Below are 26,638 nucleotides of genomic sequence, written 5' to 3'. Positions count from 1 at the left end.
GAATTCTGATGAGATGAAAATTTGCTATTCATCATCTAATGCATGATAACATTCGTGTAGGCTCTCTTTGCTGGCAACAAATATTAATCTGAGTTGCAATAAACCCCTCCCCTTAACTCAAAAGGTAACTTCTAGTGTCTCAGCTTTTCTTCACTGGCTTCACACTGAAATATTATTTATTTGGAAAGCACTGAAAGAATCACTTTGCTGGTAGTTTGGCTTCAGAACCTCTGATGAGACATGCAAATACCTCTATTCCTGTATTTCTGCAGGAAATTCAAATTATTTGCATTTTTCTCCTCTTGTTTCCCAAAGTAGATCTAAAATTAGTCTATTTTGTCACAGGGTGTGTTGACACTTCATACAGATCATTTGATAAACCATCAGTGCAGCTGATGTCACAGACCCACTTGCAACCAGAAACCATACAGGCAGAAATTTAACTGAACTTTAAAGCTTTTCCTATTATATCTTTTGATGTACAAAGTGCATTTTATTGAAAAAATGAGTCATCCCCAGGACTTTTCCAGATTCTAGTCTTATATGTTTTGATATGGGTAGTGCTTGTTGTCCCCACCAGCTCAGAAAAAAGTGGCAAATTTTGTCAGTAATATAGGCTATCAGAGTTATAAGGTAATAGTGTCAAAATGATGTTTTTTGAAATTGGAAAGAGACACAGAGAACAGTTATAATATCATCTGCCTTCTAAAAGTCATGGCAGGGCAGGAAAAGGCTGTTTATTTTATTTTATTTTTTTAAGTTAAGGAAAGAATTATCTCCTGTTTATGCTTTTCCTTAATGCCCGTTGATATGCTTTTGTAACTGCTAATTGCACTTACCCATTTGCCTCCTTTTACTTTTTGGCTTATATAAAATATAAAGCAGTATTCATGTAGAAAACAACATTTGTTCCGTTAATATAGCTTACAATGAAAAATATTATAAATTTGTTGTTGCAGTAGTTTTCCTTGCAAGTTGGATTCAGTGCCAGCCATATAGAGAAAAACACTTTTATTAGTAGAATATTCTGATAAACAATTTATTCTGAAAACCTACTTTTTTGCTTATATCATCTGAAAGGAAACAGCAAAAAAGCAAAGCCAATGTCAAACACCCATCTGCAAAACAGATTCAGCCCTATTACTTTTTCCTGTTTGATGTTTTCTAATTTTTTTAGAATTAAAACATTTCATTTGAGAAAAAGAAAATTCAGCAATTCACAGTAATAAAGCAGACTTGGAAAACATGAGCTGACTGTAAAATCTCCACATAAGCTGCCTATTTCTGTAAAAAATCTCATAAAATAGCTTACATGGTCTTAAGTGCCAGAATTAACTACGTGCTTGCTGTTCGTTCCAGGGAAGGGAGTGGAGAATGGGATGAGAGAACATGTGAATCCCATGAGGGATTCTCACACTGAAAGTGAGAGATGGGAAATCATGGAGATAAACAGAGCTAGAGATCAATAAAGCAGAATAAGGAAGAAAAATGGTAATAATAGTGGAACAGAGGAAATATAATTTTTTGTCACAGGACGATAGTAAATATGACACTAAAAATCTGAAGTGTATATGGTTAGAAGTGTCTACCTTCCCTCTCCGCACAGTGGAATCTGAGTTGTTGCATTTTTCCAGATGAGACTCTGCTATTCATGTTTAATTTGGGAGGATTATTATTCTTAATTTCCCTTGTAAGTCTTCCTCAAAAACTGAAAATGAAAATCTATCTACTCTCAATGTGAGGTTATTTTTGCTCCTCATTAGGCTTTTTTTTTTTTTTTTTTTTTTTTTGGTAAATGCAGTTCCCATCTCACTGTAGCTCCCATAGCATTCTAGGCACTGGGAATTAGAAAAACAGCGCTTAGGTTTCTCTCAGCAAAAAAGATCCAGAAAATGAGGTGGGTTGCGTAGAGTATGAAGAATAATACTGAGGAGAATCAATATCTGGAAATCAAAGTATAGTTTATTCCTTTGATAGTAACAGTAGTACTCATATATATCTATAGTACAAAGGAGTCCACAGTGTACTTAGTAAGTTGATCTTTTCCAGCTTACTGGAATATGTGTAGTTCTTCGGAGCTAAATAACTTTCTTAGAGCAATAGCTGTTTCCTTTTCAGTAAAAAATATCAATTTAATTATAAATAGTAGATTATAACAAATGAAGAAAATCACAATATTGGTATTCTCAGTGAAATGCAGAAATTAAGGTCGCTAACTAGCACGGAATTTGCGTAAAATATTGAGACAAATATTTCTATATCACTGTAAAAAGAGATAAATCATCTCAAATTCCGCATAATTTATTGGGAGCAAATCAACTCCAGTGTTCAACAGTCTTATATCAAATAGCATAGTTTCTTCTGGAAATAGATTTTTGCTTACCTTCCTGGTAAGGCATTAATTTAACAGTGAATTCATGACTTGAGCAAAACTTGCTAACTTAAAAAGCATCACTTTTTGCAGCAGCAGTTATTTTATGGGATTCTTATCCAAGTATTCAGCCAGCCTAATCCTGCTTGGCTTTTGGAATCTGATGCAGTTACAGGCTATTGTGATAAGGCAAAAGGCTTAATATCGAGATTTATTTTATAGTAGTGTAAGGTCAGAACTTGCTGTGCTTAGATATAGTTTTCTTTTCCTTGGCAATATTATGTCACGTAAGTCTTTCTCATGCTTTTACAGATTCCTGTACTTGCCCTCTAGCTGCCTCTGTATGTTTAGCTTCTGTTTGTGTAGCTTCTTAGCACTGCAATAATCTTGGGACAGTAAATAAATAAGAGCTATAAAACTCTATTTTGAATTATGTGCCAGCGGAGAGGAGGAAGGAAAGTAAAATTAAGGAATCCATAGTTAGAATACAAAGCCAACATTTATGCCCTCAGCTTTCTGATCACCGTGGAGTGGCAATAAATCACACTTAATTAATTGCAGTAATGTTTTCAAATGATTTAACATTTTTGGTATGCTCCCATAGATTCTTCTGTTGTAAAAATTGTGCATGTTTAATTAGTAACAAAATAATACCTTACACTTGCGAACACAAGAGTGCCAATTTTTTCTATTCAAGAATAGAAACCTGGACAATTTTTTTGCTTTAAACAACGAAGTGACATTTAACATAGCCCTGTAAAGAACATGTTCTGTTTTAAAAGCTTCTCTAACAAGATAGTTTTCAGTGTCTGAGGTAAGAGATTTCCTCTTTAAAATATTGATTAAAAATGTCAAATTATCTTTAAAATACAGTAATAAAAAAAAATGGCACCAAATATATCTTTATAGTCATGCTGGATACTTTTTTGTCCGGTTCATGGGAGAGGAAGGAAAAATACATCTATACATTTTTAAGAAGTCTCTTGCATTCTGGTTACCAATTTCTCCGGTCTTCTTATTTTGTCATCTGGTTTCTAATTAATGATTTTTGTTTTCCTCATGCAGTGAAATACTTACACATATATTTAAAGTTTAGCCTACAAGTTGAGAGCTTTGTGAGGTCAATGAAGCTAATCATGTGCTTAAAACTGATCATGTTTTTGTGCAAAACTGATACAGTATCAGAGAATTTAGCACCTTGTATATTGCCTGTGTAATTCAGAAATTTAACAATTTTTTTCAAAATGGAAATGTTTAGTATGACCAATCTGTAGGAAAATATGCACATCAAATTATTTACAGACTCAAATCTGTATATAGGAACTCCGATCTGTGCATGTGGTCTATCAGGATTTCTCTATCATCTATTCTGTAAAATTTACAGTTTCACAATCTTGCAAATTTTAGAAAATTTAATGCAGTTCTCCTTCAGCCCTAATGAATATGAAACATGAAGTAAAGCTAGAAAAAATTACTTCTTCTTGCTTTTCCTTCTCATCAAGTGCAAAATTATTTCAGATAGTCCATGGCTCTTTCTGAATTTTTTAAGTGACTTGAATGATGGGCAGCTTGCTTTTGGGAGTGTTTCAACTCTGATATATTCTTAAAAGTAGGAACATTTTATTTGATTAAATTCATATCATTTAATGTACTTTATACTCTTTAGATTTCCCAGATGCTTTCCTCCTACTGCAGTATCATTTGTGAATTTTACCAATTTAAGTGTTTTTTTTTTAAAAAAAGACAATTAAGATGAAGACTAAAAGGGTTCTAACACTAGTTGCTGCAGTATATGTTTAATGCTGTTTTAAAGCCTGGTACATTTCTGCTCATAACTACTTTGTGCTTTTTTTTTTTTTTGGAAAGTCAATTTTTTGGCCATGTTCATTTCAAGACTACTAGAATTATTGGTATTGGTACCAAACTTCTATATTATTTCAAATGAAACCTCACGAATTCCAGAGACGTTGCATTTACTATTTCTCTAAATAAGGTTACTTACCACTTGGTACGCCAAAATTCTTTATGAAGTTTCTACTTTTCAGTACTAATTAATTTTACACATAGTGATCCTAGTTACAGAACAGCCTTTCATAGACACCTTTGTATAGAGGGTGCTAAGTGGGAGGCAAAGCTCCACATAAATTGAAACATTTAACTGAAGTTATAAAGGTTTTTGTCGTGTAGAGAACATATAATTCCAATGAAAACCTCAGTAAAGTTTTAAATGACATATGCACTTGTCTTCAATATTTAAAATAAGTCTTACAGAAACAGAAGTGTCTTTTTCTCTTTCCAAGAATACTTTAGTAGCAACTAGATTGGTTTTCTGAACCACCGCTTCTTATCATTTTTTTTGTAGATTTACACATTTTTGTGAGAAAGTGAATAATTCCCTTAGAGATGGCATTCACCTAGTTTGCAAAATTATTTGTTTTAAAGGAGTAGCATCTATTTAGTTAAACAACACTGATTTCTAATACACTTGTAACCTATCATCTAATTTCTGCATCTTAGGGCATGTCCTCTCAATTTGATTTGGGCAAAATACTTTTGTTAGAAACCATCTTTGATTTTAAATTATACATCATTGGCTGAAACCAAAATGGTGGTTTGACTGAAAGCAAAATAGGAGACTTTCAAGCATAGTTTGTCAGCGTACCATCACTGGCTATGATGACAGCTGCTACTATCAAACCAGTCATGGAGATTTTAATATATTATTGTTTTAGTTTGGAGCAGTATCACAGTTCTGTGAGCAAAGCTCCTGATTGTCCCCATCTTCAGTGCTTTGTTTCAGATCACAGAGCATTGGGTATCAACCATGTAACCCACCTTGTCTCAGTTACGTTGTCTGGACACACACAACTCTGCTCAGAGATTCTGCAAGAAGGATATAAATGCTTTTTGCTCTTAAGTTGTAGTATATATTAGCTAATGCTCATGGTACGTAGGTATTGCAGTACTCCTCACCCCTGTGGGACACCTCGTGGGTCTTTGCTGGTCTTGAAGTCATCAGTCAGGTGGGGAAGGTTCAGTTTCTATTGCTCCATAGAAGAGCAATAGATCTTCAGTGTTGCTGAGTTATTATTTTCCAGTTCCTCGATTTTCTTCCTTGAGATTTTATACTTTTCACATCAGTGTTTTTCCTCTTCTATCTTTAGTTGCAAACTGGGCCGTTCTGACCAATCTTGCCTGTGTCTGTAGTTTTACCTTTCTTATTTACGTGATGCCGGTCTACGTGTTGTATTATAGCTCTTTCTCAAAAAGTAGCAGTTTTCACAGCAGTCTGATTCAAGATTATACAGCCTTACTGTGCCAGAATTGAGCAGTTTGTCATGGCTAGGTCAACAGCTAGGAGGATGGTTACAGCTACCGGCCTCTGGCTCTTTGTGACTTGCTCTTCCATCAGGAACTCATCTTCCACCTGAACATCTCCTGGCTCAGTAGGCTTCCCCTTCTTGCTAGCCCTTCTGTAGCTTTCACCTCTTGCAGAGCTTTTTTTCCAAAGTCCTTGTGCTCCCACCTCTTTTTTTTTTATTATGCTTCTTTTTTCAGTTGTCATCATTTCCAGCTAAAATCTTTCCAATGGGGACGTCGACTACTTTGGCCTCCCAGAAAAGCCAACAAGACAGGTCCTCAAGACAACAACAACTGCCAGCTGCATGCCATCCTCATCATAGCAGAGGCCTGTAGGTTAGTTGAGTGACAGTCGTTGCAGTATGTATAAATACAGCTGCCTTGCTGTGATGATTTGAAGCATGGGTCCTGCCACCAGCCCTATATAGACCAAATAATATCCAAGAGTGCCAGGATTGCTTCATTAAGGGTGTCCTCCAGGAGCAGGATGAAACCTTACTCTCCTGGTGTTACACCTTTGTTCAAATAAAGTTGAAGATCTGCACTATAAGGAGGTTCAAATAGCAGTTAGCATTGTATTACTTGTAAGTAAGGCCTGCTTCTGCTGATGTGGCCCGTTATAGCTACTACTGGCATCAGGAGTATACCACTGTGTGACAAAAACAATGGGATGCTGGTGCGTCTCTGGATGGGCTGCTTAGGGACCAAAATCCCAGAAAGTGAGGGTTAGTACAATAGCTTTCCTTGGGCAGCTTTGCCTCACCTGGGTTGTGGGACCATTCAATCTGGGAGACCAGACTAACTAGTCTGAAACAAAACTTCTGAAACTCATATACTTTTTTTTTACTTCTTTCTTTACCTCTTTCCTTCTCTAAAAATATTATTCTGGTTAACATGTATTGCATTCTTCAAAACTCTAAGCAATAATCCTATACAATCATATATATAACTGTTCATATACTTAATTTAACCACATCAATCTTGGCAGGATCACAACCTTACTTTTAATTAAGTGCTAAATTCCAAGAGGTAAACATCCTCAAATTCCACTAAAAATTATAAAATTTAATGGTCAGTGAGTACACCTCAGGAAATGTCATTGTTTGAACCTGTATAGAATTATATTTCTTTACAGTTTCATTACATTATTCCCATTAATTCTGTAAGGCAGGACACGTGCAAATTGCATACTGAAATAATGTATTATGTTACTCTCAAGAACAAAGCTAACTTAAACTTAATATTAAAGAGTAGTATTGTATTCTAGGCACAATCTCTTTAATTACAGCAGTCCCTGTAAATCTGTTTGGGGGGAAAGGAACTGGTAAGTAGTTTTTGAAATTCCTATTTTCCTTTTGTAGAAGACTAATGAAAAGTGTGAATCACACTTTCCACATAATTTAATGAAATCTTTCATTAGTGAGAAACGATGTTTATGTTCCATAATAAATAAGTTCTTTGTGCATGGAAAGTAACTCTCTCAATTTGCTTGAAATAGGAAGGAATCTATTAGCTTTACAGGATGGTGACTGATTGCTGTTCTGTTGGTGTTTTCCCAAACAAAGCAGTTTCAGGTGACTGTTATAAACAGCTTGCTAAAACAAGTGCTGAAAGGCAATCTAGCATTATTTTTCAGTGCCTTTTTCAATTAAAATGCAATCCTTTTGTAATCCCACAGCTGACCAAACAGGAATGTTATTTATAGGAGATGCAATAATACAGGTCAGTAAACATTTGCTTGTTCTGCAGACGCATTTGTTTCATACTTGGCTTTATGTTTATTTCATTAGCTAACTGACACATTGCAAATCATTTTCTCTCTCTCATATCTGCTTTTAGGTTAATGGTATTAATGTAGAAAATGCTACCCATGAAGAAGTGGTAAGTCATTCTACTTTGATTTTTTGATAACATACGGAATATCCTGTGTCCACACTATTTTTTCTCTAGTTTTGTACCATATCAATTTATTTTTTCACTGTAAAGACACAATGCTTTAGCCAGGTCTATTCGACATGTGAATATTAAGAGCTTTATTTTGGCTGTTCACATTCTTTATAGTTTCTACATCTTTTTGTGACTCTTCACAGTAAGATACATGCACTTGTGGCAGAAACATACTATTCTAGTCTCCAACATCAGTTACTATAGTTTTTACATTCCTTAGATAAAATAAATATTTCAAAGCAGAAAATAAAGCAAAAAATGCCAAATCCTGGTAGGTTATGTCCATTCTGTTCAGTGGAGTCCAACTGCTCTTCCCAAATAGGAACTTTATCAGTTTCACCAATGAACATATGATAACTTTTTTCTTTCTGTAAACTCTACACTGACCTACTTGCCATAAAAATTGAATGAAATGCAAATAAAAAATGAAAAGAGCTTCACTATTTAGGAGTGAATGTTAAAAATATAAAAAAACCATACATTGCTTTCCCTGAGAGATTGTAACTGTGAATACCCACAAGGACTGTTCAGTACCTATGGTAGCATAACTAAGAAGGCAATTACATTGAATAGGCTTTATATATATATGTATGTGTGTGTGTATGTGTGTTTGTAACTTTATTTATTTATCTATGCATACAGGTATAGTCTTTATGGAGTATAACTTTGGTATAATTCCTGATCCACTGGGATTGTAGGTGGTCCTGAAGGGTTTAGATATCGTGGTAATACATTTAAACAGTACAAAAATTTGCAGCTTTTTAGCACTGCAGGAACAGGGATTGATTTACTGTGGTAAAGAATCTATTTTAATTGACTGTAAGTGCAATATTAAAAAATTAGATTATGCGGGGTGAGTGTCAAGTTCTTACTCAGATATTTAAAATCTTTGATATCTACTGCCTTCAGCACAATTAAAAGGGACTGAAGTTTGCAGGTTATATGTGTATATATCGTATATATCTGTGTGTATAATACTATATATAAATTATGTATGTCCATATACACCTGTGTACCTGTATGTGTGTGTGTGTGTATGTATATAGTTATATAATTATTGTTATGGGCTGTAGTGCTTAGCATGGTGTACCTGTTTTGTGTTAGGAGTTCTCAAGTGTTACAGAAATATAGATAGAGCATAACAAAAACATTTAACATTATATTTATATTGTGTCGAAATGCTGGGACAATAATATGAGGAATAGAGAAAGCAGTGGTGATAACCCTGCTCAAATTTCAGCTTATCCTATAAGTCATTTTAAGACATTATTCATCAGATTTTGGGGAAGTTTCTTTAAAAGAACTTAACATACTTAATGTGCTGCAACATGGGTTGCAGGTTTTTCTTCTTTTCTGAAGATTCTTTTAGATTGTATCTGTAGGCCTAAGATGAACTTCCTACTTTCAAGTCTGAGCGTACATATTGGACACATCCTAATTCCAAGCTGGTACTGCCAGATGTTGTAAGGATAGAGATAATAAGTAACCGTAACGTAAAATTTGTATTTAATAAGGCTGAATGTAAATGTTGAAGCAAGAAGGACAGAAATACAGAAAACATACAAAGATCTCAGCTTTAAGCTGTGATGAGAATAAGGCACACATTGCTGTATCGTGTTTTTCATGTGAAAACCAGTGTGTATGTGGATTACATGGGAGATGGAACACTGAAAAGTCCCCTTCTCTGGAAAAGATTGTACAGGATTGTACAGCATACTATGGAGTGCTCTTGCATTTTGTACATAGCTTTTGAATCTGGTGAAGTTCCTTAAGAGAGACCAAATTGATATTCATGAAGTGTGAATATGGTAGATACATAACTCCTTTGTTTGCTGAGGCTCACTAGTGTCGATTTTTGAGAAATGTTAACAGTATATATATTTTTTTAAGTTTAGAAGAATCTTTAACTTAAAGAATAGAATTAAGATAACTAGTGCTAGGACTAACTCTTTCTGGCAAGAGTCTTCAAGTGACTTCTACAGAAGTATAGTACGATAAAAAAAGAATCTTCCTGATCTTCAGATATCTGATATTTCTGAGGCCAGTAATCTCAAAGAGATTGCTTAAAATAGCAATCATTAAAGTGTTTTCTATATTACTTTATAGGATTAAGATATTAAGAGCTTCCCTCTTCTCATAATTAAATGGTAACTTCTCAAACTCTCTTATTTCTTCTTCATTCAAAAGATGAGGGGAAGTTTCAGTAAGGTCATTCAATTTTTGGGGAAAAGAATTAAAATAGAGAATTTCTTCTCTGAAAGATGTTATTCTTTTACGTAACTACTTCTATAGCATTTTCAGTGCTTAGATGCTTGCAGCCATACATTAGAAAATACTTATCAATTGCTACTTCATATTACCTATTGGAGTCTAGACAAGAGATAAGTCAGAATTCGCTGGCTGAATTTCAGGAATGTTTTTACCAACACATGTTATCTGATTGGCCTAAGGTTTTGGTTCTGACAGTATTATATTTTCTCCTCCAGTTTATACTCTACCGCAGTTTAAGAATCACTTGCACTTAAACCCTCATATGTGTTGACATGCACAGAGGAGAAGAGATGGCTGAGATGAGAGTAGGCAGTACACAGAGTATGAGCATAGAGAACCTGTGGATTCAGGAAGCTACTGAACCAAATCAACTGCTCTTGTCTGAGAGTATCTGAATGGCTCCTAGCAGTAATATGTTCTCATCTGTTCCCTGTGCTGTTTACTTCCTGCTCTGTCCTGAACCATTTTTACACTGATATCTAAGACTCGTCCTTCTCCTATGCATCACTTCCAACAATTCTATACCATATGGCTTTCATAGGATACTACCTCTGCTTCAGTGATAAGCACTTTGATTTCATAATGGATGGCCTAAGGATAAGTAGTTTGAAGGCATTAGTCAAGGATTACTACCTTAGCCCTGTAATTATGAAAATTTTACTGCATTTTGTTTGAAAAACTAATGGCACATGCCATTCTCACTGATCTAAAGAAAAGCGAGGGTCAATACTATATATGGTTTTTTTTATTTTACTGTTCTGATTATTTCATGTAGTTTTGAAGCACAAATCACCACAATATTTGTTCTGTCCTGCATTTAACATTGTTTAGTTTTAAATTGGTTTAATTCATTTATTAGATTGACTGTATGCAGGGAATGATTTTAGGCAATATAAGATTAGGTAGACTGCTGGCTTTTAAGAGAATGGAGAAAGTTTTATTTCTTATTTCTAAGTATGTTGCATTTTCTTGAAATAATGACTGAGTTTTCTCAACCAAAATAAAGACAGTTCATATTCTGTCCACATGCACTGCTGTTCTGGCATACAGTAAAAGGTAGTGTAAATAAAAGTTCTTACCACCTGTTGTGTGTTCATTGGCAAGTGTATCTCAGAAAAGCATCTGTAGCAACTATAAATGACATGGGTTTTGGCAGTCTTATCAGCAAGACAGAAATTATATGGGCAAAGAAACTAAACTTGCTTTTATTACCTGGAGGTGGTCTCTCTAGGTCAAGATAAAGTGCACTACATGATTTTTACAGTCCATTTCTTAGTGCTGATTAATGCAGTCAGGCTGAATCTCTAAAATAATAACAGACAGAATCACAGTAAAGCACAGAATCAGTTCTGTTTTATATTGGTGAACTGCCCTCCTGCTGCTTAGGTTGTTATTGCGCATATAAAACTCTAAACCTCCTGAAAGCTATTCCTCACAAAACTGTAAGTTACATCCCTTACAGATTGTTTTTCGGTTCCAAGGAACACTCAAGAACTGTCAACATAACTCAGCTATTCTCAGTCATGAGGAATGATAGAGAAATTTGTAAAGCTACTCTTTGCATTTTGTATCAGAATTCAATGAGAGTCGCTAAACAAAACATTTTGGAACTGTGGGCCATATGGCTGAAAGAAGCTCCAGAAGGGAAAGAGATCTCAATGGGCCTGGAGACATATCTGCAAAGAGACATTTCTACAGCCATAGCCTGCTATCAAAATCAGAGTGGAGTTTGATAAATGGCTCCAGTAATTTAGGAAGGGACTGATTCTATGCGGTATGAGATTAGGTAGGCTACTGCCAAAGTTCCTGAAAGAATGGAGGATATTTTATTTCTTATTTATAGCTAAGTAATAGATACGGTTGAGTTTTCTCACCCAAAATGGAGATTTCCTTATTTCAATATGGTATATAATTTTGTAATTGGGAAGAAACGCTTCAAAAAGAAGTGTGCAGTTACTGTTCCTAAGCCTGCAGCTGTAAGAATTCCTTGTTTGTCAGTAGCCACTATTTGTAGATGGAATATGTCAACGATGCTCTTGTCTGCTACCTGTCAGGAGCTAAATATTTTGTACCTCATGTTTATTGAATTATGCAGAGTGCACATGCGTGAACACAAACATGTCACATGAAACACCTAAAGTGAAAGTCATGTAGAATTTAGGAATGCATGTGAGTGATCCATTTAATTAAAACAAATAAAAAAATAAAAAGCCTTCAAATTAAGTTCTTGAGGGTCTGTGGATTCCTATGTATTTTTTTTTCTGATTAATGTAGATGCATTTAAATTTCTGGTACTGCATAGATCCAGAACTTCGTCAGTATTTGCTTTCTCAGTGCTTCTTTTTTTATGTAAGATTTTTAATATATTTGAAAGAAGAAACCTCATTCCTAAGCTCTGTTTAGGGTTCAGAGAACTCATAAGCCAACAACTTTGAGTTTTGCATACATGCACTAGCTTTGGTCACCTAGACACACCACTGCAGAAGGTAGTGTTGTGGCTTCTGAAGCTATTAATATAATGACCTAGAGATTAAGAGTACTTATCCAGAAGGCAGGAGGTTAGGGTTTGAGGAGCCATCTAACCTTCAGGAAATCACACCTGCACCTTTTGTCTCCATAAAGAGTGCCCTGTATTGCATGTGTGTAAGTCAGGTGAGAGGCGCTCCATCAACTCTGTTCAGAAGGCACTCAACAATAAGGCTTGGGTAGTCTCAGGTCATATCAGGTTGCATTTTACATTTGTCATTGTCAACATCATACAAAATATTTAACCAGTGTGAGAATGCCTGTCGCAGGATTATTGAGTCATTCTTCTGGCTTGCTTTATTTCCTTTGGCACCGTGATCATATTTGGTGATCTGCTTCAAGAGGAGGCTTCTGAAAAGTCATCCTTCAGCACAGTTTGAACATACTTCTCCCTGTTCACATCCTGGGAGAAGAAGATCTCAATTGTAAACATCACGTTCAAGATTATGAAATGTACTGTGTGATCCAAAGGACTACTACAAGGATGCTGGTGGAAAAGGCAGATCTCTGAATTCTTCCACTAGTCCCTGCCACAGTGATAAGCTATTAAGGGGCAGATTCAGAACATGGTCTCTGCTTTTAGGTTTTTAGTTTGGGTTTTTTTTTTTTAATCTTTTTATTGCAGTGCTAAAAAATGGTGTTTAGAATTTTTTCCCAATTTGTTCTTCATTTCTTCTATTTTAGAATACCTGCTGGATCAGCCTTAGAGAATGTGAGGAAGTGTGCTGCATAGACACAAATTTAGATAACTCACATTTTATTAAATAGAAGATTATGTGTAATCTCATCTCAGTCTGGCTGACAGGTGTTAAGTACTTCAGAGCCACCAGGGGTGAATACTTAAGAGCCTTACAGCTGGCACTGTGGAGACTGTTATGTAGACATCTGATCCTTATTACATCAGATAAATAATTTTGTTTCTTGTCCCTTGCACTTTCAGCAAGGTTGAAAGATCCTAGCTTCCCTGGAAGTGAAACAACTAGCTGGGCTGTCAGTAACAATTACAGCAAACTGGCTTTCCTGTTTTACACTACTAATTATTAGAATTTACTTTTTTCCACGGTTCTTCAAGCTGCTGCAGACTTGCAATCAACTTGCAGTAGTTCCTACCCTTCTGAAGGCTTGTCTTAATGGCTTTGTTTTCTAATACAATTTGACTTTTTTTTGCACCTTATTTTGTACTTTTCTTCAGCCTTACGTTGTTGTTTCTTTATCCTTTTCATCTAATTTATAGCAAATGTCCTATCCCATAGCTCTCCCATTCTTTGCATTATTTTACTCGTATGCACCAACCAAACACCAGAGGGCAAGCAGACAGAATCCTTAAAATAACAGTGTGTCCAAATTTTGGCTGATACACAAGCACAACGGGAAGCTGCAGTGGCCCAGGCTGTAATTTTTGTGTTGTATTTTGTATTCATGCCTGTCCTAGGCCCCACTCAGAAAAATATTCTTTATCAGGTGATCAGATAAGCCAGTGTTTAATCCAGTTGAAGTATATCAGAATGAAGCATGTGCTTAACTATTTTAATAATTGCATATGGCACTTTCTCTAAATGATACGTTAGCAACATATTCAAATATAATAATAAAAAAAACAAAAAGATTAGGGGGAATTCCATTTTAGATTTGTTGCAGTCTGTGTAGGGGATTGTCTGTTTCCATTTCATGTTATCAGAAAATAGATCTTTGAATACTGAGATCACGACAAACTTAAGGACGTCATGGATACAGATAAAATTCTGGTTGAGTTGCTCTAGGTAATATTTGAAAAGAGTGTAGATGAAAACATATAAAACTGAAAATCAAGACTGAGGAAAGTTATGTTTTGACAGTAGGCAATACAACAGACTGTGGAGAACTGAACATTAATTATTTTCCTTGAAAAATATGATTATTTTTATAAAACATATTGGCATGGAGAGACTGTAAATATAGACAATTTTAATACAGAGATTAATGTAGTTTCTGTATTGATCATCTGAGAGGAAAATATATTTTATTTCTCTGATGGCTAATTAGATTATCACCCAGTACAACACAAATGGAACAATCAGTTCTCCTAATATGTCAGTGCTGTTTGCCACAAAATATCCTTTCAGCATGCAAAATTATATTTCCTGTGCATCAGTCCTTTGCGTAGGATGGTATGTTTATTAAAATAAAAACTGAATACATACTTTTTACTCCTTTTAAAATTTTAAAATCAAAATCTTTAGTGTTGTTTCTTTCTTCTGATAATGCTTCGCTGTTTAAGAGAAATCAAAATTAACCCTCCTTCCAGTGAAACTGGATCAGGAATTACAATAACTGTGCTTCTAAAAATTACTTTTCTAGTATTTTACAGATATTTTTCTGAGTAGCCTATGCCAACTGAGAAATATTTCTACAACACAGAGCCAGTTCCTCCAGTGCTGTCTATGTATTATTAGGATATGAGGAACATGGGCAGACAGCCTATGGGACAAACACCCAGTATGCTAATTTATATTTAATTCTGAGACTATTTTAGATCACTATCTGAGAGAGTTATGTCCAAAATAATGCACCAAAGTCCCTATTTATATAATCTATATCATAAGGCAAACTATTGGTAAATATCCCAATATTGTCTGCATTGGTCAGATCATATATTTACCCTGTGTCTAATCAGAACTTATTCTAGAGAATTTACTGTTATCAAGCATTTCCTTGATCAAGTCAAAACAAAATAAAATAGATTATCTTGCGTACCATAATAAAAAACCAGTCTAGTAGCAGTGAGTAAATGGCTCTTTTTAAAGGTATGCTGCTATAAGAGGATGTGCTGGCCCTTTACTCCCACAGGGAGGTAGACTCTGGAGTTTACCCTAATTACTCCCTATTTTAAGGAGTGGTAAGAAATACTAAGTAAAGACATTTTTTCCTAGAGAGAGTGGTGTCTGCAGAAAACTTCAGCAATGCATATATGAATACTTTATTTTCAGATGTTGATGGGGAGGTTTGCAGTCACTCATGCTGAAGCCTGGAGGCAGTTTAACAGTTCAATGTGATGAATCAGCTCAGAGCTGTGGACTGCATCTATTGTAGTACACAAAACATATCAGTGACTCTTAACTGGCCCTGCGGTTGTCTGGCACAGCATGATTTACATCCATATCACTCAATCTCTCCCAAAACTGGATGCCCATTTCCAAAACGCCTATTGATAATGGCCGTTGGCCCAGACTAACCCAGTCCATAGCAGGACTTTATTTGAGAAAGAGCTGGATAGCCTAGCTCACAACCATGCCAGGCTCTGTGCTAACAATTTAACTGTATGAAAAGTCATGTCTTAATATTTGGGTTTGTGTCCTGATTATGTTTAATTTACTAATATAAATGTAGCTGTAACAATCATTTGTTTGAGATTACACAGTAACGTTTACTATACTATAAAAAATTATTATTATATTATGTATCTGCATTGTTATAAATCATTTTGGCCCATAAGAAATTACTGTTTATGGAAAGATAGCCTCTAAAGTATCTTGGTATTTGAGGATTAGAGGTGGCAAATATGTGTTAGGAAAGAGTGCAAAAGGTGATCTGGAAAACCACAGTCTGGTAAGCCTGGTGTCTGAACTAAGCATATTAGCAATTAGCAAAAAAAAAAAAAAAAAATAGAATTAACAAACACATAAATTAAATGATTTGCTGGCAAAGAGTTGCTATGTATCAGGAACCTATGAAAGCTTTGTAAAGAATCAATAAGCATATGGATAAAGGAAATTTGATTAATACAGTCTGCTTGGCTTTCCAAAAGGCTCTCAGCAAAATCCTTGTCTCATACATGCTTTTAAGGAAACTAACTAAGCAGCGGATAAGAATGACAGTTCTTACTTGGATAAATATTTTGGTTAAAGATGGAAAACAGAGGGAAAAACTATGTGGTCAGCGTTCACAGTGAAGGGATACCACCATAGCTTTGCTTCATTCACAATGAACTGTGAAAGAAAATAAATGTGAGGTGATAGTTGCTGATTCAGTGGAATTTTTCAGATTGGCAAGGATGAGGAGCAGATATGAAAACTGACAGTAGGATTCAGTGATTGGGTAAAAAAGTCAAAGACGAAATCTGTATATATAAAACTTAAGTGATGCACGTAGAAGAAAACAGTGCTAACCTCACATGTGAAATGTTGAGCTCTGAATTGACCACTGCAGTTTTGGAATAATATCTCAAGCTTTTACTCATCAGAAAAATGAATTGAATGTTGGGATTTTTTAAGAAAGGAGCAGAAAATAGAACTGAAAACAGAATTGCACCACAAAGCATCCAAGGTGGCTTTGTATCTTCAATATTGACAGCATTTCTGGTTCCCTTAGTTTCAAAGGATTTAAAAGAACAGGAAAAGGTTCAAAGAAAGCAGCAAGGCATGAAGCAGCATGATCAAAGATGTGGGACAGCTTCTGAACAATGAATAAATAAAAGGCAGCTAGAGCTTTACTCTGGAAAAGAGATAATTGAGATAGGAGATTTTGGAGGCCCATAATATGGAGTGATATGAAAAGGAATGTTAAGGATAGACTGTTCACTCTCTGCCAGTAAAGAAGCTAGAACTAAAAGGCCTCAAATGGAATCAAGATACAGATTCAAGGCAAACGTTAAGGAGTCAGTGAAACAGGTGTTAGACCTGTGAAATTCCTCATGCTGTTGTGGCTGCTGAAGGTTTGTGTGGATTCAAGGACAGGTTGAATGAGTTAATGAAAGAGAAGTCTAATAAGGCTTACAAAAGGTAAAGAAATCATTTTTTCCTCAGGTTAGTTTCTGAGCTGTTACTTGTTGAAGGCTAGGATAGTTTTCGTTAAGTGTCAGTGCTTGATTTCCAATATGCTTATTTTTATGTTCTTATCTTTGTTATTCCTTTCCTGTTTTTCCATAATTGTCATTACTATTAGGAATATGTCAACTCATTGAAAAACAAGACTTGAAAATTCAGTGATTTTTTTCCCCCTTATAATAAATAGAGAGCTAGTTGTCAAGCAGAAGAAACAAAAAACATAAAAACGAGTGCACTTTTGGTCTCTAATCCCTAAAACAATGTAGAACTAACTCTTTCATCCAGCCCCCATTTTTCTATTCTGTACTTTCTGTTTGTTCAAATAAAACTCATTCTTGAAATTTGAATGATAGAACTTTAGTTCTACAGACAAGGAGACAAATTTTATTGGCCCATCTTTCTGTATTTACTTGTCTTAGTAAATGCAGACTGCATGGCAATATGGAGCACAATTTGGTTACCAGAACCCAAAGATGCGGTTCAATATCTTTGAAGTTACTATCTTTATTTGCATAAAAAGTGAAAAAAAATCAAGTCTTACGGTAAAAAATTACCTTCATTTGTGAGCAAGACAGAAAAATTGTTATTCTGTCACATTATATAAAATGGTCATTTTATATTAGTATTACATTATGGAAATTGTTCTCTATTTTTGTGATTTTACTAAATTGAAAAAAGCATGATTTTCTCTTAAAATGCCAGTAGCTCAATGCTATATTTCCAAGCTATCGTAAAGCAAAATTAATATTTATTTTTGTGCTGAAACCACTGTACAGTACTTGTGGCACACAAACCCACAGACTTTATGTGACGTCTGTGTGTATGTGTGAATACTGCTTAGCAAGTTCTACTGAAGTCAAATGAATTGATTTTTCCTTTAATTAAAAATTAGATTGTTTGAAAAGATGCACTTTTATTCAAAATGGTCAGGAGCTGCATATACCTAAGTAATATGCAAGTCAGAATATATCCTAAAAGATGATGTTCATATCTTCAAATGTTATATGTCTATCATATTATGTAACAGTGGTGAGCCTAATCCTTTTTAGTTGATGAAGATATCAACAAAAAATTCTGTAGTGGTTTGTGTGTGTGCCTGCAAGTGTATAATGCAAGAGAGATTTAAGAGAACAGTATTGTAGAAAGGAAAAACAAAGTAATAATAAAAAAGAGTTATTTGCTTGCTATATTTTGGAGGAGAAAAAAGACGACCGTTACCACGTAGAGGGCCTTTTAACTTTCTTCTAAGTGCCCTTTCCATGGTCAGTTGAGTGGCCACAAGTTTTTTTCTGCAGGGTCGGGAACAGCAAGGAAAATCCCACAGAGTGCTACTACACAGGGGTACAAATGTGCAGGAACTCTATCATGTTTATTGAATTTATTTTTTAACAAAAAATCATCTACTTTGCTTAATTTAATCTTAAAAAGTAGCATTCAAGCACACAGACAATAAATTCTCACCACTCACCGTTATAAACGGTTTCGATCTAAATGAAATTGTGCTTCTGTATCCCCTATCCCTTTCCCTCCCATGTCCCCTTTCCTAAATGTAATTCATTCAAAAACTGATCAAATAAGTATTAAGGAAAAAAAAAGAAGAAGAAAGGGATTTAGTGATTGGTAGAATGATCTTACATATCCATTATTTCCAAATAGATGTTACTGCCTTGCTCAGACATTCTAACAAAAGCCATCTGTTCCTCTTTTTTTTTTTTTTTCTTGATGTACTAAAAGAAGAGGTGGAGGCTTTTAAGAAGCATTTTTAAATGAATAGTTACCAATAAAAAGACACAATGAAATTGTGCTTACTTTCTGAAATATTGTGTATACATTGCTGCAAAGTTTTGTTGGAATTGAATCCTGCTATATTCATGCAAGTAGAAAAAAATATATATATGTGTTATTGCACAGAAACTTAGCCGTACTGTGTTAAATCACCTGAACATTTTGTTACAATTCTCAGTATGTATTTCCTGGAATTGCCCTGTATTCAAGTAATGAAGATGCAGTAAAGTGAAAATAAATGAATCTCTGTAGAGATTTTATTGAACATGTAGAGAAAAAGTGTGTGTGCGGTTTTATGGGAGTGTATGTTTTGTCATGGGAAACCTGAAGAAATATAGACTAGAACAATCAAACTCTCTGTTCCAGAGAGACTACAAACAAGTCTCAGGAAAATGCCAGAGGGAGGATAAGGAATCAGTAGGAAAAGGTTGAAAAATCTGCATCAGTGATTTTTTGTTGGGGCTTTTGTTAGTGCCTTCATTGATGTCTGTTAAGTAGCTATTAAAGAAAAAGAGAAAAAATATAAAAACTTACAATATGCAGTTGTAAAAAAAAAGCTTGTAGAGGAAACAGAATTAAGGTATGTACTTTTACAGCCTTGACTCTTCACACTAATACTTCCCTTCTCCGTATCCTCTCTGTTCATGAAAGCTAAAGAGAGGAAGGGAAAAATGATTAAAGAAAAACTAGAAAAACTTGGCAAGGCCATGTGTTGTGAAATAACTTAGGAGCATCCATTGAGTCTCCCCTTTTTTTCAAAGACTTTTTATGTGAAATGCATTTAGTCTTTTGAAGATAGTTTTAGCATTTTCTGCTTAGATCATTTCCCTCCTCCCAAAAATAGTGTTTAAAAATAGTAAAGTCAAAACCTTTGGCAGACTATACTTTTCTTGGTCTAGCTGATTTCCAACACTGATCTAAATTGTCACTGGATACTGACGAAGAAACGTAGAGGTTTTTATCTGTTGTCTTTTCTATAACTAGTTTCTGTGTATAAAATGTAATTTATGTAATTTGTGCTGCCATATTCTCTTCCCTATATGTTATGATTAGTTTTATTTCTCTAATTGGACTGTATGCGGCATGAAATAAAGTGATCAAATACTGAGTGGCTGATGTGTGTGCTCCACATGAAGAGGTTATTTGCAGTTCGACACAGACACAGACAAAGAAACAATGTGGGCAGAAACCTTCATCCCTGAGTATATTAATGAAGTGGAGCTGCATTCCTGGAACCTCTGCTGAAATGATCCCGAACTCTGACTACCAAGTTTTCCTATTATTAGAAGCTTTACTTTTTGAGTCAGCCAAAGTGAATATAGAGATTTGAAAGCATTTATAAGTGAACTTTAAACAAAATGGGATTTTCAGACAAAAGATAAATTGTGACCTTTCTGTAAATAAGTTTTCATGGAGGAACTCTTTCACCAGGAAACATTCAACAAATCTCTGTTTAATTAAAGCATTTTAGTGTATTTATAGGACCAGACAGGGAAAAAAAAAAGATAACAAGCTTCTGGAGATTATATTTTCAAAACTTCATCTTGGTAGTTCTCACGGAGTTCTTTTGTCATTGTCCTAGATCAGTCTCAAAACAGTACTTTAATCATATACTATGAGGACAGCAAATACCTCTTACCATGAGTGGATTGGGCTCTTTGATGCATGCAGCCGTTCTGCCCCTATCAGGAACTGAAAGAAGTAGATAACCCCTTTTTTTTTGGGTAGTATTTATTGAAGGCTTTAACATAGGAGCTTTCATTAGTTAAGACTTACCGTGTATTTTAGAAAATTAACTGCAGCTATGTTGGTAGGCAGTAACAGAGAGAGAAAAAAAAATTACATTAATAACAAGAATGCTAATCTGAATGTAGAATGAAGTCCTGGTGTTCATAGTTCTCCTAGGTTATAAAATAGTATTCTTTCAGTCACTCTTTAGAACTTTTCTGGGATATTTTCCTGGAGACTTGGTCATAGCAGAACAACAATCATCCTATCTGACTGTGAAGCAAATAGTTTAGGAATATTTTTTACTTTAGATGAGAAAGGTATGAATTTAGTTTCATTTCTCCAGGTGCTAATTTGCCATAGGCGTTCTGAATCCCAGCACTACATAAAAATAAAACTACATAAAATCAGCAAATTATAGTACTACTTAAAAATATTGTGGGATGCACAATTCATCATTGCTGTTTGCCAGATGCCATAAAAAATGGGATTATTTCATCACTGGATGCATCTGGAAGGATTCCTCATTAAGAGTCAAGTTCTAATATGCTATCAATCTCCAGCATCTGTAACATGCAAATGATAAAACTCACATACGTTAACACACATTTAAAATTGCACCTTTTTGCACCTCTGGAGTTCTTTTGTAAATAAAAGAAATCAAGAAAAAGATTTTTAAAATAGAGTAACAGCATATGGTACCTATAGTAGTTGTATATTTAAAAATATTCCATGATCTCTATAATATATTCTTGGAAATGGACTTACTTTCAAATGCTAAACAGATTAAGAAAGCATCCACAATGAAATAGTTCTACATTTCAGTATTGTTATTTTACCACCACCTATTTCACAATTGCTAAAGTCCCTGAGAAAAGCAGCAAGTACTCTGATATTACAAGCATTTATGATGTGCATAATCTTTGAACGCCAAGTAGAATTATTATAATTAAAACCAACAGAAGAATTCAGCTTTCTGACACAAAGGAGCTATAGGTAGAATTTGAGTCTTTGTTAAATTACGGACAGAAAATGTAGCACTTAAATAAAGCACATAGACAGTAGGCCTGGACAGCTACCATCTAAAGCAGCACTTTCTAATGGTAAAAAGAATAATATATTTTTTAAAAGTTTTTTTTCCAAACTAACTCAGGCACCTATATCTCTTCCTGTAACATTTAGCCTTTTTCATTTCATAAATTCTGAAAGACCTACAAAAGAGTTTTAACAAATTGTACTTGTCATAAATAAAAAACAAAAAAGGGGTTGCTATTAGAGTTACATGTAAACTGTAAATAATACAAATAAGATTCAGAAATTAAATTTTGCATGCATTTATGCAAGTGAAAATAGTATTGAATGCATGAATAAACACAGGATGAGTGATCACAATTTATATATTTTGTTATGCTTAAAATGTGGTGATCCCCATTTTGATCTAGGTGATTCCTATCTTAGAATTTTGAAAAACTGGCACATGATATAGCAGATCCTTTTACAAAATCACTAAATATATTGGAGTTGTGCAAATACCTGGAGAAATTACAGTAGTTTTGTATTTTGAAAGGGGGGGAAAGGATTAGAGTGATCTAAACAGTTTGCTTGCAATAAGATGCAAAATAATCTTAATTTTTATCCATTGTTTGGAAGGTACATCAGACAAATAAAGATTAGATCAAAATATAATTCAGGTTTAAATGTAGGTCATGTTAGATCAGTAATATTTTTGCCTGTCTTATGATTATTGAACTTGAGGCCACCACCTCTGACACCTGCTTCCACCCTGCTCTTGGCATTGCTGCCAGCATCCTGTCTGCCCATCGTCTGACCATGTGAACCGCAACCCTTGACACCCTACACAATAAGAGCCAAAGATCCAGTAGGTCAAAACTGCCCCTACTGCCAAGTGAGTGCAGTGTGTCCCCACACTGTCTACAGCAGCAACTCGTTCCCACCACAGCCTGCTGCCTCCCCATAGAGAGAGTGAACTTTGGATTGGGGGGGGGGGGAACAGAGTGAGTCTTCCTCCTCACTTACCCTAGCCCTACTCCCCACTACTTCACTCTGCTCCTTCTTCCTTCTGCATTGCCAGCAGGTCGAGGGATGTGATCCTCCCCCTCTACTCAGCTCTGGGGAGTCCTCACCTGGAGTACTGTGTCCACTTCTGGGCTCCCCGGCATAAGAAGGATATGGAGCTACTGGAACGAGTCCAGTGAAAGGCTACAAAGAAGGTTAAGGGTCAGAGCATCTCTCATATGAGGAAAGGCTGAGAACTGGGACTCTTCAGCCTGGGGAAGCGAAGATTGAGAAGGGATCTTATCAACGTGTATAAATATCTGAAAGGAGGATGTGAAGAAGATGAGGCCAGACTCTTCTCCGTGGTGTTCCTTGACAAGACAAGAGGCAACAGGCACAAACTGAACCACAGGCAGTTGCATCTGAACATGAGGAAAACCTTTTTTATTATGAGGGTGACTGAGCACTGGAAGAGGTTGCCCAGAGAGGTTGTGGAGTCTTCTTCCCTGGAGATATTCAAAAGCCATCTGAACAGGGTCCTGTTCAATGTGCTCTAGAGGGCCCTGCTTGAGCAGGGAGGTTGGACTAGATGATCTCCAGAGGTCCCTTCCAACCTCAAGCATTCTGTGGTTTTGTGATAGCAATGAGACTGTCACAGCTCTATGTCCCTAGGTCCATTCAGTTGCAAGGCTGAGCGTGAATTTGCAGTAAGCACCCCCACAGACACACATATACAACTTATATACACACACATCTGGCCACATAGTGTGTCAGCACTCACACAAACATGAACAACACCCATGGCCTCATCCTGTTCCCTCTCTGGCTCATCAGGAGGCAGGTCTGTAGTGGGACACATACACACATATGCACAATGTGGATCCCTCCCATAGCTAGGCTTAGACATTCAGTTTACTCAGTAGCTGCCCCTGGATCCCTGGTCTCTTAGTTGCTGGCACTTGGACTTATGAGCCCCTGAGGCCCATAGCTACACCATTTCTGTTGCAGTCCGCCTCATGCGCACCGACACACACTCAGAGACACGCTCCAGACCCTGCATTTAAAGGGACGGAGTCCGTCCAGAAGTGTATTCTGGTATTATTCAAGGTCCTCCACCTGCCATTGTCTCTCTGCTCCTTAGTGTGTGCAGAAGAGCTTTTTATTGCCTAACCTAACACTTTAGACAGTGAATAAGCTAATGCATTGAATCAAAAATAAAAAAACTGGATTAGGAAGTCAAAAGCTTTTGTTTGTTTAATACAGTAAAACAAGTATAGCTCTGCACTAAAACAAGTACAGCTCCAGCTATAATCAGGAATCTGGGGCAAGAGAAACTGTCTCCCCGGATTATGACATGTCTTTGCATGATATTCCCCCAATCAATTATCATTTTTTTACTACAGAAAATGTTTGACTATTGAATGAAAGAATATTCTGACTTGTGCTTAACAGATATTGGACTATATAGTAACACAGTTGGAAGGAATCACTGAGATAGTGGATAGAAGGTTCAAGTATGGGACTTCACCTATCAGAAATTTCTTTGTGATGCATGCTAAATCATGCAGATGGTCTGCTTTACGGGGATACTAGCATTTTTGTGCTTGGGAAGTTGTTGTGGAAACAAAAACATTAATGACAATGACATAGTCAGGTACTGTTGTTATAAAACAAAGCTGCATTTTATCCATATAGATGCTGTTATATTCTTCTACGTACTGTAAGAAGTGTAAAAGAGTAATTAAATTTATTTTCCGACTGCTCCAGCTCTTAAGGCCTAAAACAGTGAACACATACATGATCACAAATAAATCCTAATCTGGATGTCTGTGCCTCCCTATTAGACTAGGGAGACTTAATACAGAAGGATCAATGTGTAAGTTTGTTGTAAGAAAATGAAACAGTGCCCAAATTGTCAACAGTTTCTAAATCAGAGAATGAAGCATATGGCCTGCCGGTTTAGACAACTTCAATAGCTTGTAGTTTAGCTTTTGCACTCATTAGCACAAGACAGTCTTCATGAAAAGTTGTCCATCATTCAGTTGAAATTGCCTTCATCATCTTTTCATACTATCATCAGTGGACAATGGTGAAAGTTTCCTCTCTATTCAGAGGCACTGGTCAGTTATAGTTCTTTTCTGAGTACTTGCAGGTATGTTATGGATACAAATAAATACTACCAAAGAAAACTGGAACTGTAAGGCTACATAAAAGCCTGCACTTAGTCTTTTTAGGTCAATCTATGCTGATTGAAGTTTGTATTTTCTTTTACAAAAGCAGAACCATTTAACTATCAAATGGAAAGATTTTTGAATATACTTGAAGAATATGAACTTATGGGCTTTGATCCAATTACAAAGACCTGTATTTGGGATAGAATGTTTATATTTTTACAAAGTCTGATTCCAGTCAAGCTTAGTGAGAGGTGTGTATATCTATTTGAAGTGAAAATGGCACACTGGTACTATAGTGATACTATTGTATGTGTTTCTGACATAGCAGATATATTAGTAATGATTTCAATTTTCAGCTAGGAATTTCATATTTGTTTTTTGGTAATTTAGCTATTTCCCTCAGTTGTGATTTTCTGATACATATGAAAATTTTTTTTTTGGACAAGTAATATGTAACAATATTTGAGCTATAAAAAATACTACTTATTCTAAAATTATGAGTTATGTGACTTTGAACTCTTTTCAATTATAGCACATAAGTAACGCTTGAGACTGACCTGAAGTTTCAAAGAAAAGTCACTGTAGTGCTCTGATATTCTTGGAGTTTTTTGAAGGATGGCAGTTATTTTCACAGGGCTGGATCTTCATGTTTTAGTTAATAGTTAGCCTTAAGCAATTTTCTTCAAACTTCCATTGCTTCAGGGAACAGCTGAATTGGCTCTGATTGTATTTTCCACTCCAGAATACATAGCAAATTCTTCTATATGCCATATATTTCTGTAAGCATAGACTAGAGTGTGTACTTAAAAAAAGCAAAAATAATGTACAAAATTGTGAAAAAAAAATTTCCCACATAATCTTCTCTGCTCAGATACTTGTCAAGCCCAAGACTTGTATTTCATGTGCATTTCCTGTGTTTCACTTCAGAAATGCCTATGTTTCAGGATCAGACTTTCACCATGAAATTCACCTCCTTTTATTTTATGTGTCCAAAAGTAAAGTGTTTAATCTAAGTTTTCATCTATAGATGGGAGATGGGATTTTATCTAGCTTCTGACATTTAAAGTCTAGTTGTCTACATCTAAGGTAATCATCCAGCCTCTTTCTTTATTCAGAGATACTCACCTGCGGCAGATGGTTCCTTTTTATCCTAAGATCTCTACTGATTTCTAGAGAAAATATTGACGACTACTTTAGAAGTGAATCTTTTAGATGGCTAAGTTAAATGATGTGACTTCTGCTCTGAGAATAGATCTTAACTAAAAGGCCATATAGGTGAATTCATTCATCAAAGAAATGCTCCCTTTCAATTTTAATTGCTCTTACAGTTCTGATGTATAGTAAGACAGATCTGATCCAAACAGCAAAAGCCCTGTCTAAATCTCTCAGCAGTGTGAATATTAGTAATCAGGCATGTTTGAAGGTCTAGAGCAAGCAACGGTAAACACAAGGCACCAGAACTTCAAAAGAATGTAGGCTATATTGACTTGGAACGTAATTAAAGCTAGCGTTACCATTGATCTGATTTTGAATTCAGTTTGACCCACATGCTTAGGAGGAATTAATTTAGAAGAATACTGATAAATAAATTTGTCTCCAAAAATAAAAAAAATAGAGCACAAAACTGTGGAGCATTCAATGGATATTTAGCATGAAAA

General features: G+C 35.4%; 1 protein-coding gene across 11 annotated transcripts in view; it reads left to right on the top strand.

Moving 5' to 3' along the window:
• SNTG2 (syntrophin gamma 2) overlaps window positions 1–26,638 on the top strand; it is a 285,354-nt gene that overhangs the window by 146,969 nt on the left and 111,747 nt on the right. For all 11 annotated transcript variants that reach the window (XM_068937274.1, XM_068937273.1, XM_068937268.1 and 8 more), the window contains 2 exons: window positions 7,410–7,453; window positions 7,571–7,612. In XM_068937274.1, the coding sequence (XP_068793375.1) occupies window positions 7,410–7,453; window positions 7,571–7,612 (86 nt within the window). The remainder of the gene's footprint in view (window positions 1–7,409; window positions 7,454–7,570; window positions 7,613–26,638) is intronic.

Source organism: Struthio camelus, chromosome 3 (genome assembly GCF_040807025.1).
Source record: "Struthio camelus isolate bStrCam1 chromosome 3, bStrCam1.hap1, whole genome shotgun sequence".
Classification (NCBI taxonomy): Eukaryota; Metazoa; Chordata; class Aves; order Struthioniformes; family Struthionidae; genus Struthio; species Struthio camelus.
The sequence above is the reverse complement of the archived record's forward strand: the minus strand, read 5'-3'. Positions and strand labels throughout refer to the sequence as shown.